This window comes from Solanum lycopersicum, chromosome 1 (assembly GCF_036512215.1).
Source record: "Solanum lycopersicum chromosome 1, SLM_r2.1".
NCBI lineage: Eukaryota > Viridiplantae > Streptophyta > Magnoliopsida > Solanales > Solanaceae > Solanum > Solanum lycopersicum.
In genome coordinates this window covers 2,056,773-2,074,289 of record NC_090800.1, presented here as the reverse complement: position 1 = coordinate 2,074,289, position 17,517 = coordinate 2,056,773, and the positions used below count along the sequence as shown (strand labels likewise).

Sequence of the window (17,517 nt, the reverse complement as noted above, 5' to 3'; positions counted from 1 at the left end):
ACCACATTAAGCAAGACAACACTACACTATCTACTAACTCAATATATGTTTTCCACACCTTCCCTTTGCCCTCAACAATTTAAAGGTGTAACATATTCTGTCTTATCGACCCCCCACCCTCCATTTTTTCTTTCAATCTACATCTGTCTATCTCCGTGACCTTTATAACCAACCTCTACCACTTTTTCATTAATACATAATCATATCTTGTTTTTATATGTCTAAACCACCTCACTTTCGCTTCCTCGCATCGGTCACTCTCACCTTATTCTAATTTTATCACTCATATTATATCTATACATCCATCTTAGCATCCTCATCTACACAATATGTATCTATTGTACATAGGATTTTTTGATTGATCAATACTCTGTCCATACAACAATGTCGATCCAACCACCATGCTATAGAGCTTAAAAAAATCAAATTAAATATTCAGAAAGTTTGAGTTGGTTAGGACTATAGCCACTCATACATGCAATGCAACAAAATAACAGAGGAGATGCGTATGCTTAAATGTTCAATTTAATATTAGTGTTATTTGTGAATACTCAAAATTAAAGAATTAATATATATCAACTAAAATCAAGTTTAAAAAAATACATTTACATGTATTATTCCTACCAAAAATAAGCTATTAACTATTTCATTTATAATTTATTACATAGAAAAAACTCAAATATATCGTTGACTTTTAAGAAAAAATCATCAATATCCTCCGTTTAGTCTATTAAAGTACTATTTTCGTGAGAAAAATAACTTGTATTCATACGATTATTTCTCAACTTAAAATAATTTTGTTTTTTTTAGAATCATTTTTTATATTTGATAATTTAAACTATGCCATCAATTTTTTTAAAAAAAGACCTATACATCAAACGTCCCTTAGAGATTCGACTTAATTATATTATTTTTGCTAACAAATAACATTGAACCATTTCTCAATCGAAAATGACATATAAACCAAACTTTTAAAAAAGAAATAAATAACCCTAACGAAAGATATATCAAAGTTCGATAACATATTTGAACATTCTGTTATTGTATTTTGTTGTTTACAACTTAACAAACAGCACACTCTATACACTCTCTCTCTGGATCTTGCAGATCTGAGTATAGACCAAATTTTTTGTTCCTACAACCGAATTTCTCCTCTGAAGATTCAATCTGATTCAACATTTGCTGGATTTGATCTGGTGAGTGTGTTATTGTTTAATTTCTGCTGCTGTGTAATCAGTTTTATCTTCTGTGCGCCATTGATTTTCGTCCTTAATTGTGTTTGTTGCTCGATTTCTATATCTGGGTCATCGTGTATCTATGCTTTGCGTATTGGGTAGGGTAGGCGTTGAACTTTAGGAATTTGATGGTGTAGGGCTAGATGTCTCTGTTTAGTTATGCTAGTTTGATCGATTTAGATTTTTGTGTATAACTAATTTTCGTTCAAGTTCTGTTCTTTGTTTGATTTCTCTATTTGGGTCATTTTGTATCAGTGATTTGCGAATTGGGTTGGCGTTAAACTTTAGGAATTTGATGGTTTAGGGCTAAATGTCTCGGTTCAGTTATGCTAGTTTGATCGATTTTGATTTTTGTGTATAACTAATTTTCGTTCAAGTTCTGTTCTTTGCTCGATTTCTCTATCTGGGTCAATTTGTGTCAGTGATTTGCGTATTGGGTTGGCGTTAAACTTTAGGAATTTGATGGTGCAGGGCTAAATGTCTTGGTTCAGCTATCGATTTTGATCGATTTCTCTAATATCGTAGTTGAGTTATTTGTTTGATTTCTCTATCTGGGTCATCTTGTATCTGTGCTCTGCCTTTTAGATTAACCTTAAATTTTAAATTTTTTGTTCCAGGACTGTTTTTTTGAATGATTTCTGTATCTGGGTCATCTTGTATCTGTCGTTTGCTTGTTGGGTTAACATCAAACTTCAATTTTGTCCTAGTTCTGTCTGTTGCACGATTTCTCTATTGGGTTGGCATTGAAGTTTAGGAATTTGATGGTGTAGGGTTAAATGTCTACTTCGGTTATGCTAGTTTGATGAATTATATTATGTGTACAACTGATTTTCGTCCTTGCTGTGTTGTTTATTCGATTCTCTATATGGGTTCCCTTGTATCTGTGGTTGGCTTGTTGTGTTGACATGAAACTTTAATTTTTGTCCCAGTTCTGTTTGTTGCAGGATTTCTCTATTTGGGTCATCTTGTATCTGTGGTTTGCATATTGGGCTGATGATGAACTTCGGGAAGTTGATGGTTTAGGGATAAATGTCTCATTCAGCTATGCTAGTTAGATTGAATTATACTATTGTACAACTGATTTTCGTCCTAGTTGTGTTATTTGTTCGAATTCTCTACATGGGTACCCTTGTATCTGTGGTTTGCTTGTTGGCTTGACATTCAATTATTGTCCTAGTTCTGTTTGTTGTATTATTTCCATATCTGGGTCATCTTGTATATGTGATTTGGATATTGGGTTGGCGTTGAACTTTAGGAATTTGATGGCTTTGGGATAAATGTTTAATTCAGTTATGCTAGTTTGATCGTATTATATTATGTGTACAACTGATTTTCGTCCGTTGTGTTTTTATTCGATTTCTCTATATGGGTACCCTTGTAACTGTGGTTCGCTTGTTGGTTTGACATCAAACTTAATTTTTGTCGTAGTTCTGTTTTTTGTTTTATTTCTATATTTGGGTCATTTTACATCTGTGATTTGCTTATTGGGTTGGCGTTGAACTTTAGGAATTAGATGGCTTAGGGCTTAATGGCTCATTCAGTCATGCTAGTTTGATCGATTTATAGTATGTGTACAACTGATTTTTAGTCCTAGTTGTGTTATTTGCTCCATTTCTCTGTATGGGTACCCTTTTGTCTGTGGTGTGCTTGTTGGGTTGACGTCGAACTTTAATTTTTGTTCTACTTCTATTCTTTGCTCGATTTCTCTATCTCTGTCATCTTGTATTTATGCTTGCTTACTGGGTTGACCCCAAACATTAACATTTTCATCCTAGTTCTGCTCTTTGCCCTATTTCTCTATCTGGGTCCTCTTGTATCTGTGTTTGCTTATTGGGTTGTCACCACACATTAAAAATTTATTCCTAGTTCTGCTCTTTTCTCGATTTCTCTACCTGTGTCATCTTGTATCTGTGCTGTGCTTATTGGGTTGGCATCCAACTTGAGATATTTGATGGTTTACGGTTAGATGTCTTGTTCGTTATGCTATTTTGATCAATTTGTAGATCTGACTTTGGTGGTTGAATAAGAAAAGCTGTGTGCTTCTTCCAGTTTGTTTGGAAGGTTGTTACCTATGCTGTTATATTATGTTGTTAGTTTAACTATAATGCTTGTTTTGATTTTTACTTAAGTTTTATTAGATTGTATCGTTAACTTTGTCGATAGGTAACAAAGAAAAGTTCCATTTTGTGTAAAAAGTGATTTGGTGTGATTGGTCATTATCTTCTTCTTTTTTTTAAAAAAAATTTGTTTTTACTTGTTATTTAATAATCCTAATTTATCGTTTACCTTACCTTTTTATAGTAGCTCTACCCCGTATTTAAGTGCACCATTACGTAACAACATAAACTCCGTAACAACATAAACTCAGTAATTTTTAAATTTCAATATCACATTTTTGTTGTGTTTACCACTTCAATAATATAATTTAGTATTGACTTGGATTCTGGCTTGTAGTAAGATTGAATCTGGTATTGGGTTGTCTGTTCCTTATATTGCTAAAGAATCAAAGGAGCATCACTAAGGAGTCGTTTGGTTGGGCATAAGTTATCCCATGATTATATATCCCGGGATAAGTTATCCCACCATGTATGTGGGATAAGTTATCCCATCATTATGGTATAAATGGTGGGATAAGTTATCCCAAACTTGGCAACCAAACAAGACACCAAAATTTTATCCCTAGACTATTTATTTTTATCCCTCACACCAAACAACCCCTAAGAGTTTAATTATCTTGCAGTTCATTACTTCATTTCGTGCTTTTTCCCCAGTTTTTAAGACGTATTGTGATTTTTGATCTCCTTGTAAAATAGATGCATTCACAGAGTTGGTAGATAGAACAGCAATTGTAGTAATTTAACTGGCGCAATAGAAGAAAACTAGGACTCCTTTTCTTGAACCTTATGACTATATTCCTTCTTTTGTAACTATAAATATTATCAGGTCGAAATTTATGAGAAGATACATTAATTTCAGGTAAGGTGACTAGAAGAAAAAAATGGAGAAGTCATGCTCATTGTTGATACATTTTGATAAGGGTACGCCTGCTCTTGCCAATGAGATCAAAGAAGCACTTGAAGGAAATGATATCCCCGCCAAGGTTGAAGCTATGAAGAAAGCCGTAATGCTTTTATTGAATGGAGAAACCCTACCTCAGCTCTTCATCACTATTATTAGATATGTCTTGCCTTCTGAGGATCACACAATTCAAAAACTGTTACTTTTGTATTTGGAGATCATTGAGAAGACAGATTCTAAGGGGCGTGTGCTGCCCGAGATGATCCTAATCTGCCAGAACTTGAGGAATAATTTGCAGCATCCCAATGAGTACCTTCGTGGAGCTACGTTGAGATTTCTTTGCAGGCTGAATGAGGTTGATATAATTGAACCTCTAATTCCATCAATTATGAACAACTTGGAGCACCGACATCCATTTGTGAGGAGGAATGCAATTCTTGCTGTGATGTCTGTTTACAAGCTCCCACATGGTGAGCAGCTCCTGGTAGACGCACCAGAGAAGATTGAGAATCTCCTAACCACTGAGCAGGATCCATCGGCTAAGAGGAATGCATTTCTTATGCTCTTCCAATGTGCTCAGGAGCGTGCCATCAATTACCTCTTGACTCATGTTGATAGAGTCTCTGATTGGGGCGAGTTACTTCAGATGGTTGTATTGGATTTGATTCGAAAAGTTTGCAGGACAAACAAAGCGGAGAAAGGGAGGTATATCAAAATTATTATATCATTGTTAACTGCCCCTTCTGCTGCTGTTACATATGAATGTGCTGGAACTCTTGTTTCTTTATCTTCTGCCCCAAGTGCTATAAGAGCTGCAGCCAACACCTACTGTCAACTTCTTCAATCTCAAAGTGACAACAATGTTAAGCTTATCGTGCTTGATCGACTGAATGAATTGAAATCTTCGCACAAAGATGTCATGGTTGATATGATAATGGATGTCCTTAGAGCACTTTCCAGCCCGAACCTTGATATCCGTAGAAAAACACTAGACATTGTTCTTGAATTGATCACTCCCAGGAATATTAATGAGGTTGTTCTCACTCTGAAGAAAGAAGTTGTGAAAACTCAAAGTGGTGAGCTTGAGAAAAACGGTGAGTACCGCCAAATGCTCATCCAAGCCATTCATTCATGTGCCATAAAGTTCCCAGAAGTGGCAAGCACTGTGGTCCATCTATTGATGGACTTCTTGGGTGACAGCAACGTTGCTTCTGCAATTGACGTGGTCGTTTTTGTCCGGGAGATTATTGAAACAAACCCAAAATTAAGGGTTTCCATTGTGACAAGGTTACTAGACACTTTCTACCAAATTCGAGCAGCACGTGTTTGTTCCTGTGCCCTTTGGATCATTGGAGAGTATTGTCTATCTCTCTCTGAAGTTGAGAGTGGCATCGCAACTATCAAGCAGTGCCTTGGAGACCTACCATTTTTCTCAGTTTCTGAGGAAAGTGAAGCTGCTGATTCTTCAAAAAAGACTCAGCAAGCAAACTCCATTACTACTTTGTCATCTAGAAGACCAGCTGTACTTGCTGATGGGACATATGCTACTCAAAGTGCTGCATCTGAAACTGCTTTCTCTCCCCCGACAGTTGTTCAAGGATCTTTAACCACTGGAAACTTGAGATCCCTTCTTCTCACTGGTGATTTCTTCTTGGGAGCAGTTGTTGCTTGTACACTGACTAAGCTCATTCTGAGGCTGGAAGAAGTTCAGCCATCAAAACTTGAATTGAACAAAGCTACAACAAATGCATTACTGATCATGGTCTCAATGATACAGCTAGGGCAGTCTCATGCTCTTCCTCACCCAATTGACAATGATTCTCATGACAGAATAGTTCTTTGCATAAGATTGCTCTGTAATACGGGCAATGAGGTTAGGAAGATCTGGTTGAGCTCTTGTCGCGAGAGTTTTGTTAATATGCTTTCTGATAAACAACTACGAGAGACAGAGGAGATCAAAGCAAAGGCACAAATTTCTCGCTCCCAGCCAGATGACCTCATTGATTTCTACCATTTGAAGAGTAGGAAGGTTAGAAACTTCTATCTGAAACATGGCGTGTTTGGACGATACAATAGGTTCTCTTTTCTAATTCCTGCTTATACTTCACTTGCTATCTACTGAAGATGTTAATTAGTAAACCTTTTGTTAACTGACCAGCATAACAGACAGTCTGATCTTGTATCCATACTCCTTAATCTGTCTTCGTTCAGGCCCTACATGGGTCATTCTCATCTTGTCTTATTTTTCCACCTTGCCGAACCACATACTCATCTGGGATTTTGGGTGTTTATTTCTGCCCGTCGAGGAAAAGAAAAGTAGTTTATTTCTGGTGTACCTCTGTGTTTTCATGGCTTAGTTTTTGTCTTTTATCTCCATGATAGTATTTCAATCAAATAATTAGAGTTATACATGTGTTTTGGTGAGTTTCTTTAAGCATGGGGAGTAAAAAATTGATGAAGTTTCCTTTAAAAAAGAATGTATTAGTTGTGATGCGTCTTTGTAATTTACCAGTAGAGTAAATTGGAAATCTTTCCCTAATTTATATGTGGTGCAAAAAATTGGACTTTCTAATACTGGCGGCACTTTCTGGAGTAAAACTTAACTTGCCTTGCACCTGACCTGTCTATACAAAGTAAGAAAAATTGAGCAATTACGTGAACTCTAATTTTGAGATTTTTGTTTTAGATTATGCTAACCGACTACATTTGGCATTTCTTTTAAAATTATTCTGGAAAACAGTTTTCTTGAGTCAAGGGTCTATCAGAAACAACCTCTTTACCCCTCAAAGACCGGGTTAAGGGTTGTGTAAACCCTCCCTCCCCCAGACCCTACTTGTAGCACTATACTGTGTATGTTGTTGTATTTGACTACATTTCACTTTAAATACACAACTGTAAGATCTCATTGGCAATTGATACTGTATCTTTTTCTTTCTTTCTAGCACCATTAAAATGGAGAAAAGTTTCACAGCGAAACAGATTCCTTTTGTTGTTTCTTGAGTCTTACTCAATTTAAAATGAATAGTTTTCTTTTCCAGCTAATTAAATAATATTTTCATTCTATATAACAAATAGAATAGGAAATAAATGTCACAAATATGGTTGTGTAGACAAATAACTCCAACTTCAAAAAATATGGTTGTAGAGACAAATAACTCTTCTTACTATATTACAGACTTAAATCTGTCCACGTATTAGAGGTTTGGGGTGTTTTTGGTGCCAATTGCGTTTTGAATCTCCAAAAATTGTGAATGAATGAAAGTGGACTTTGAGCCCCAAAAAGGTTGATAATTAGGTCATGTGGATCGTGGAAAGCACGAGCTTTTCCATCAACAACGTTGGTATTAAGACTTGAAGAGAAGGTCGTATGGTTGCACATGTTCCTAAGGTTATTGTATTATATGTGCAGCTAAAACGTGTAGGTCAAAATTACTTTTTGTTGCTATAGAGAAGGGGTAGAATACAATATGTAGGCTCTTTATCTATTAATATAACGAAGACATAATTTGCTCTGGTCCCCACTATGCAACCCCTTTCACCTTCTCTATTTGTCCTCCCTCTAAAGAATATTTGAGTTGTAACTAATTACACCTTATTCCTCTATCCCAAACAAGTTACAGTTGGCTATATATGAATCTTCACTATCCATGTCCTGCCTTAATTGAAATGAACCTATGTTACTTTAAGGCTCAAGTTTTTTTTTTTTTTCGTTCTCCTTATTTAACTAATCTGTGCAGTAATTTCTAAATCATGCGAGGGTTTGTCTAGTTAATTCATTTTTTTCTCCCTTGGTGCTTAGAATCAAAATGCAATAGTTGCTTCTCCATGTCCTAACTAAATATATGTATGCCAGGGAATGAGCCAACTGGAGTTGGAAGATGAAGTCCAGGATGATTTGAAACGTGCCACTGGAGAATTCGTCAAGGATGAGAATGATGCTAATAAGCTAAGCAGGGTACTGCAGCTTACAGGATTTAGTGATCCTGTTTATGCTGAAGCATATGTAACAGTTCATCATTATGACATTGTCCTAGATGTTACCGTGATAAATCGAACCAAAGAGACACTTCAGAATTTGTGTTTGGAACTGGCAACCATGGGTGATCTTAAGCTCGTTGAGCGTCCACAGAATTATACTATAGCTCCTGAGTCAAGCAAGCAGATAAAAGCTAATATCAAGGTGTCTTCCACCGAGACTGGAGTGATTTTTGGTAACATTGTCTATGAGTCTTCAAATGTGCTCGAGCGAACTGTTGTTGTGCTCAATGATATCCATATTGACATCATGGATTACATCTCTCCTGCTGTTTGCAGTGAGGCTGCTTTTAGAACTATGTGGGCTGAATTTGAGTGGGAAAACAAGGTAGAATGCCATGCTTTATTATTTCACAATCATTTGATAGTTCTTTTTTTGCTGCTTCTAATTCTCTATGCCTTTTGATGTCATAAAAGATCCGTTCCTTTGAGTTGGAGAATTGAGACAAAGTCGTTCTCTTATGTTTTGATGAATCATGTCATATGATTTCTGGGTTTTTTTGGGTGCCTTCAAAATGGGTTACGAGTGGGTTTACCAATTCTTTTTCGGAAATTAGTGGTCCGAAGGTGATAGTTCTCTTGCTAGTATGTTTCTTTGATGTGTGTTCTTGAATCTTGATCTTTTAATGGAGTTGTTTGATTTAACAGGTACATTTGTGATTTGATGCTATTAGACTCTCGTGTGGACTTTTCTTTGTCCTACTGTGAAAATAACAGAGCAACAGACATATGAATTATAAATTTATGCACTGATGAATAGTCCAGACTGAAGTGGTCTGATCAAAACCATGAGCTCCTCAGGCTAATATTTTACTTTGCAGGTTGCTGTCAACACTGTCATTCAAGATGAAAAAGGATTTCTTGACCATATTATCAAATCAACCAACATGAAGTGTCTGACTGCACCGTGAGTTCTCTGGTCACTCGCTACGTGCTATATTATGGTTATTGCTGTTTGATCATTTCTTTTTAATTTGCATTTTCTTATTTCTTATTTTGTTTTTATTGATATCAAATATAATTTACATTGTAGAGTGTGTATATTCTCCATAGACAGCATTTGTTTAACTGTATGCAATGCTGCGAACTGTTGGAACAAGCCTCGTTTTTTTACTCCCGTAGAGTTTTTAACTTCATCTACCAGAATCATATTGTGCTGACCAAGAAATGAGATTCTTTTTTCCAAATTAGATTTGTCTAGTACTCTTCTAATTGAGGGTTACTACTTAGTTTCTTTTCTATCATCTCGAGATCAGTTTCTTTATTGTAACAGTTTTTCATCTACACTTGTTGAGTGTATTTTAATTGCACCAAATGTAGAAGATATATCAAGTAGATGTTTTGTTTTTCACTTGCTGCATATGTGAGGCCGTATTCAGTATACATCTCTGGATGTGTGTGTGCACTTGTGTAAATGTGTGTCGAAATATATATATTCAAGTTCCTTGTAGAACGTAGAAGTTACCTGTGAGTTGATTTATCAAGAGAAAGAAGTACCGTGTTACTTGTTTGTTGCTTTAAGTCATTTAAGTCCTGTTTCCTTATGGTACATGGCTGCTGATCAATGTATAACTTTTACGGTATTTGCTTTCGTACATAATTCCAGATCTGCTCTGGAAGATGAATGTGGATTCCTTGCTGCTAATCTTTATGCAAAGAGTGTGTTTGGAGAGGATGCTTTGGTGAATTTGAGCATTGAAAAGCAATCAGATGGTAAGCTGAGTGGTTATATTAGAATAAGAAGCAAAACACAAGGAATTGCTCTTAGCTTGGGAGACAAAATAACACTCAAGCAGAAGGGAGGCAATTGATCTTATTGTGTTGTTATGGTCCTCTCCTAGACAGCAAAGGTACCCTACTTCATCTATAAAGACATTTTACAACTTCCTTGTCTTTGCCTCATATGTTTCCATTGAATCGTTAGTTTAGGTGGGCTTTTCTTTTCTGCAGTTTCTGGAAAACCACACGGAAACGTATACAAAATACCTATATATTAGAAGTGTGTTTCAGATATCACTCCCTGGGTACCCTTTTCTTTTAACTTCTGAACGTAGTAACTTTACTCCCTGGTACCATTTTAATGTGACACAGATAAGAGTTGTTAATTGTATCAGTCTCAGTTGAAGTAATTGGTTAACGATATGCTGAACAAGTTTGTTCGACTAGGAACTCATCGCATTGTTTACTAACATAGGTGTCGTTCTCTAGATGGATAGCATCTTTGAGTTACCCTCTAATCGGTTTTCACTATTTGCAGGTCATTAAAACATGAAACTGAGACTCCTTCACATCTCCCATTTGTAGCTTGGAGGAGTGCTGGGGTTATTGAGTTAAAAACCTGTAGAAATTGTATTACTGCACTTACTTTTAGATTCGGATCCGCGAAATTCGAGCATTTTACTCTTCTTTGAGGACATTTTTTTGTAGAGAAAATTGGAAAGAGAGTAGTGCTGCTTTATCTCTGTGTTGTAAGTTAACTGAATTTGGTACAAGTCACTCTTTGCTTGTTACTTTCTGTAACTTCCAATTCCTGATTTCCATTTCTTTTTTGTAAACAAAGGTCAACTCAGTTTCCATTGCCATATTATATATTGAAATTTTAGGCTTATTTCCATTTTTCGTATGTATTAGTCCATGATATTTTCGTAGTATTATTGTACCAAGCTCATATTTTTGGAATTGTGGGGCTAGAACTAGGTTTATAAGATTATCTCGACTTTTCGTGTGTGTACTATTAGTCCATGATTTTTGTTAGAGTATTGTTGATGCAATTTTCTTGAATTTTCGTGTGCATTAGTTTATGAATTTATTAGGATAGAGTTAACCCAAAGTTTTTAACCATACTATTTCACTTCAAATTTTATAACGTCCATCCATGAGGTTTTTTTTAAAAGAGTTTTGGGTCCACAAAAATAAGAATTAAATATTATTTTAAATGTTTGTGTATTAGCCCATGTATCTAGCATTCGAAGTACCCAAAATTTTTTCACAAAAAACTTTATGAGGACCACCGTAATGAGTTGGGAAATCTTCACATATACTCACAATATTTTTTTTACGTCAATTTCCACATTTACAAGTCCTTTTTTAAGAATCACCCAAATTCTCCGATTTTTTGTGTGTATTAGCACATGGATCTAGTGCCGGAGCACTCAAATATTTTTTCCCAAAATTTTTTATGACGACCTTTATAATGAGTTGGAGGAGTGCTAGGGTTACAAACCTTCACAAATAGTCACACCATTTTAACACTTATTTCCGCATCTACAAGCCTTTTTTTAAAGAATAGCCCAAATTCCCCAATTTTTCATTTGTATTAGCCAATGGATCTGACGCTTGAATCATCCAAATTTCTTTGCTAAAAAACTTTTGAGGACCTCCGAAATAAGTTGGGGAACATTCACGTATACTCACGCCATTTAACACTCATTTTCTCATTTACAAACCCTTTTAAGAATTCCCTATATTCTATGATATTTCGTGTGTATTAGCCCATCAATTTGGCGCACGGAGCATCTAAATTTTTTTTCTCGAAAAGTCTATGAGACCTCCGTTATGAGTTGGGGAACCTTCACGTATACTCACATTATATTTTGAAGTCCATTTCCACATCTACTAGCGTTTTTGAAGAATCACCCTAAAATTCTTATTTTTCATGTGTTAGCACATAGGTCTGGCGCTTGGAGCACCTAAATGCCCAATTTTTGTGTGTATTAGCAATAAATTTGGCTCCCGCCGCATCGAAATTTTTTATGAGGACCTCCGTAATGAGTTGGGGATGCTTCACATATATTGTACCATTTTTAATTTCCATTTTCGCATTTAAAAGCCCCTTTTAAGCATCACCTAAATTCCATGAGTTTTCGTGTATTTTATCCCACGGATTTGGTGCCCGTGCACCCAAAATTATTTTCTCAAAAAACCCAATGACAATCTCCGTAATGTGTTGGCGAACCTTCATGTAACTCACACCATTTTTAACGCCATTTTTGCATTTACAAACTTTTTTTTAAATCGCCCAAATTTCTCAAATTTTTTTAAAAATAGCCCATGGATCTGATGCCCGGAGCACCCAAAAATTTGTTTCCTCATAAGACTTTTTGAGGAACTCAGTAATTAGTTGTGGAACCTTCACATATACTCACACCATTTTTAACGCCCATTTTTTCATTTACAAGCCCCTTTTTAAGAGTTGCTCAAATTTCTCGATTTTTCGTGTGTATAGCCCATGATCTAGCGACTGGAGCACCCACAAATTTATTCTCAAAAAACTTCATGAGGACCTCCATAACGTGTTGGAGAATCTTCACGTATACTTTCATCATTTTTAATGCCCATTTTCACATTTACAAGCCCTTTTTTAAAAATCGTCCGAATTCCCTAATTTATCGTGTGTATATATATATATATATGCCAATGAATCAGGCGTCCAAAGCACCCAAAAATTGTTTTCTCAATGTTTTAGGATCTCTGTAATGAGTTGGGGAATCGAATGTCCGTCAAGACCTTGGCTATGTAGCCGGTTAGCCCTCACGGCCAGTCCGACCCATTTTAAAGGTCAAACGAGCCCTGAAACGCGCATACCCCCCATTTTGACGATTTTCATGTGCTATATGCCGAAATCTTTTGTGGACATCCATCAGGACCTTGTCCATGCAGCCGGTTGGTCCTCACGGCAAGTCCGATCCATTTTCAAGGTCAAACAAGCCTCGAAGCACGCATATCCCCAATTTAGACGATTTTCGTATGCTATAACATCATTTTTTTGGTGATCAAAATTTCGATGCCAAAAATACTAAATTTTTTTGTAAATGTCCATCAAGACCTTTACTATGCAAACGGTTGGCTCTCACGGTTAGTTCGACCATATTCAAGGTCAAACGAGCTCTGAAGCGCGTATAACACCATTTCGACCATTTTCGTGTGTTATAGCACACCATCTTTTTGGTGATCCGGATTTCAAAGCCAAAAATGCCAAAATATTTTGTGGACGTCCGTCAAGACCTTGGCTATGCATCCGGTTGTCCCTCATGGCTAGTCCGACCCATTTTCAAGGTCAAACAAGTCCCGAAGCGCGCATACCCCTCATTTCGATAATTTTCTGGTGATCCAGATTTCGACTTCAAAAATGCCAAAATTATTTGTGGACATCCGTGAAGACCTTGGATATGCATACAAATGACCTCACGACCATTCCAACCCATTTTAAAGGTCAAACAAGCCTCGAAGCGCGTATAACACCCTATTTCGACGATTTTCATGTGCTAAAGCAAATAATTTTTTGGCGATTCGAATTCCGATGTCAAAAATGCTGAAAGTTTTTGTGAACGTCCGTCAAGACATTGGATATGCAACCGGTTGGCCCTCAAGACCATTCCTACCCATTTTAAAGGTCAAACGAGCCTCGAAGCGCGCATACCCCCTATTTCGACGATTTTCGTGTGTTGTAGCACACCATTTTTTTAGTGATCCGGATTCTAACGTCAAAAATGCTGAAAGTTTTTGTGGACGTCCATTAAGACCTTGTCTATGCAGCCAGTTGACCCTCACAGCCAGAACAATCCATTTTCAAGGTTAAACGAGCCCTGAAGCGCGCGCTTACCCCCCATTTCGAAAATTTTCGTATGCTATAGCACACCATTTTTTTGGAGATTTAAATTCTGACGTCAAAAAATGCTGAAATTTTTTATGGACGTCCGTCATGACCTTGGTTATGCAGCCAATTGGCCCTCACGTTTAGTCCGATCCATTTTCAAGGTCAAACGAGTCCCGAAGCGCGCATAATCCCCATTTCAACGATTTTTATGTGCTATATCACACCATTTTTGGATGATCCGGATTCCGACGTAAAAAATGCCAAAATTTATGGTGCACGTTAATAAAGAACTTGTCTATACAATCGGTTAGATCTCAGGGCTAGTTCGACCCATTTTCAAGGTGAAACGAGCTCCGAAGCGCATGCCCCCACTTCGATGATTTTCATGTGCTATAACACCATTGTTTGGGTGATCCAGATTCTGACATCAAAAATGTTGAAATTTTTTTTGCGGTCACTGTCAAGACCTTGACTATGCAGCAGGTTGACCCTCACGGTGAGTACGACCCATTTTAAAGGTCAAACGACCCCACAAGCGCGCATACCCCCTATTTCGATGATTTTCGTGTGCTATAGCTTTCCATTTTTTGGATGAATCGGATTTCGACGTCAAAAATGCCAAAAAATTTTATGGACGTCGTTAAGACCTTGACTATGCATCCGGTTGGACCTCATGGATAGTCCGACCCATTTTCAAGGTCAAACGAGCCCCGAAGCGCGCATGCACTACATTTTGATGATTCTTGTGTGCTATAGTACACCATTTTTTTGGGTGATCCTGATTTTGACGTCAAAAATGCTGAAAATTTTTGTGGACGTCCGTCAAGACCTGACTATGCAACCGGTTGGCCCTCACGGCCAGTACGACCTATTATAATGGTCAAACGAGTTCCGAATCGTGCATAACCCCCCATTTTAATGATTTTCGTGTGCTATAGCACACTATTTTTAGGGTGATCCAGATTTCGAAGTAAAAAATGTCGAAATTTGTTGTGGACATCCTTCAAGACTTTGGCTATGCATCCGGTTATCCCTCACGGCTAGTATGATCCATTTTAAGGGTCAAACGAGCCCTGAATCGCGCATACCCCCCATTTCGACGATTTTCGTGTGCTCCAGCACACCATTTTTTGGGTGATCCGGATGCTGATGTTAAAAATACCGAAATTTTTTGGAGACGTCATTCAAGACGTTGGATATGCAGTCGGTTGGAGTTCATGGCCATTCCGACCTATTTAAAAGGTCAAACAAGCCCCAAAGCGTGCATATCCCCCATTTCGACGATTTTTGTGTGCTATAACACACCATTTTTTTGGAGATTCGGATTTCGACGTCAAAAATGTCAAAAATTTTTGTGGACGTCCGACAAGACCTTGGCTATGCAGTCGGTTGTCCCTCACATATAGTAAGACCCATTTTAAAGGTCAAACGAACCTCGAATAGCGTGTACCTCCCATTTTGTGGACATCTATCAAGACCTTGGCTATGTATCCGGTTGGCACTCACAGCCAGTCTGACTCATTTTAAAGGTCAAACGGGCCCTGAAGTGCGCATACCCCCCATTCCAACGATTTTTATGTGGTATAGCACACCATTTTTTGGGTGATCCAGATTATGACGTCAAAAATACCAAAATTTTTTGTTTGACGTTTGTCAATGTCATGGCTATGCAGTCAGTTGTCCCTCACGGCCATTCCAACCTATATTCAAGGTCAAATGAGCCCCTAAGTGCACATACCCCCCATTTCGATGATTTTCGTGTGCTATAACACACCATTTTTTGGGTCATCTGGATTCCGACCTCAAAAATACCAAAATCTTTTGTGGACGTCTGTCAAGACCTTTTCTACACAGCGGTTTGCCCTCACGACCAGTATGACCCATTTTAAAGGTCAAACAACCCCCAAAGCGCGCATACCCCCATTCGATGATTTTCGTGTGGTATAGCTCACTATTTTTTGGATGATCCGAATTTCGATATCAAAAATACCAATTTTTTTTGTCAATGTCCGTCAAGACCTTTGCTATGCATCCGCTTGGCCGTCAAGGCCAATACGACCAATTTTAAGGTCAAATAATCCTCAAAGCACGCATATCCCCCATTCGATGATTTTCGTGTGCTATAGCACACTATTTTTTGGATGATCCGGATTTCGACGTCAAAAATGCTGAAATTTTTTACAGACGTCCTTCAAGACCTTGGCTATGCAGCCGGTTGGCCCTCATGGCTAGTCCGACCCATTATCAAGGTCAAACAAGACCAGAAGTGTGTATAACCCCTATTCTGACGATTTTCGTGTGACATAACACATTATTTTTTGGATGATTTGGATTTCGATGTCGAAAATGCCAAATTTTTTTTGTATACATAATTCAAGACCTTGGATATGCAGTCGGTTGGCCCTTATGGCCTATCCGATCCATTTTAAAGGTCAAACGAGCACCGAAGTGCGCATACCCCCCATTTCGATAATTTTCGTGTGCCATAACACACCATTTTTTTGGGTGATTTGGATTTCGATGTCAAAAATGCCAAAATTTTTTGTAGACGTCCGTCAAGACCTTTTTCTATGCATCCGTTTGTCCCTCAAGGCCAGTACGACCAATTTTAAAGGTCAAATAATCCTCAAGGCACGCATACCCCCCATTCGATAATTTTCGTGTGCTATAGCACACTATTTTTTGGATGATACGGAATTCGACGTCAAAATTGCCAAAAATTTTCGTAGACGTTCGTCAAGACCTTGGCTATGCATCCGATTGGCCCTCAAAGCTAGTCCGACCAATTTTCAAGGTCAAACAAGCCTCAAAGCGCGCATACCCCCATTTCGACGATTTTCGTGTGCTATAGCACACCATTTTTTAGATGATCCGAATTTCGACGTCAAAAATGCAAAAAAAATTTATGGACGTTAGTCAAGACCTCGACTGTGCACCTGGATGGCCCTCACAGCCATTCCGACCCATTTTAAAGGTCAAACAAGCTCCGAAGCACGCATACTCCCTTAATTCGATGATTTTCATGTGCTATAGCACACTATTATTTGGGTGATCCAAATTCCGACGTCAAAAATGCTGAAATTTTTTGTACACGTCCGTCAAGACCTAAGTTATGCAATTGGTTGGCCCTCACGGAGAGTACGACCCATTTTAATGGTCAAATGATCCCTGAAGCGCGCATACCCCCATTTCGATAATTTTCGTGTGCTATAGCACACCATGGAATCTGGTGCCCGAGCATCCAAAAAAAATTCTCAAAAAACTTTATAAATACCTCTGTAATGAGTTGAAAAATCTTCACGTATACCCATAATCCGTCCATGATTCTTTTGGACTTGATCAACCTAAACTTTTTGGCCTAAAATTTTACTGAGTCCATCAATGACAACCTATTGAATAACTCCAATAACATATTCATGATCCACACGACTTTATCTGAATATTTAGAGCCACAAAATAGAAATTCAAGATTATCTCAAATTTCCGTGTGTCAATATTAGTCAATGAATTTTATATACCGCCAACTAAACATATTTTTACCTCAAAACTTTTTGTGTCCATCCGTGAAGACCTATTGAACGACTCCGTTTATATTTAATTTCTTATTTGTCATTAAAAATGATGTGGATCTAC

At 37.5% G+C, this 17,517-nt stretch overlaps 1 protein-coding gene across 4 annotated transcripts; it reads left to right on the top strand.

Annotated features, from left to right (window-relative positions):
- The first annotated feature begins 900 nt into the window (after positions 1-900).
- Positions 901-10,902, top strand: LOC101265667 (coatomer subunit beta-1-like). 4 transcript variants are annotated; one of them, XM_069291318.1, is made up of 7 exons: positions 1,051-1,196; positions 2,180-2,266; positions 4,212-6,282; positions 8,107-8,616; positions 9,110-9,195; positions 9,895-10,138; positions 10,546-10,902. In XM_069291318.1, the coding sequence occupies exons 3-6, from the start codon at positions 4,234-4,236 to the stop codon at positions 10,097-10,099; spliced, it is 2,850 nt and encodes a 949-aa protein (XP_069147419.1). In that variant the 5' UTR covers positions 1,051-1,196; positions 2,180-2,266; positions 4,212-4,233; the 3' UTR covers positions 10,100-10,138; positions 10,546-10,902. The 4 variants fall into 4 exon arrangements, with proteins under 4 accessions (XP_004228599.1, XP_069147420.1, XP_069147419.1 ...); XM_069291314.1 differs by having other exon boundaries at positions 2,165-2,266; XM_004228551.4 differs by lacking the exon at positions 2,180-2,266 and having other exon boundaries at positions 901-1,196.
- Positions 10,903-17,517: the final 6,615 nt, after the last annotated feature.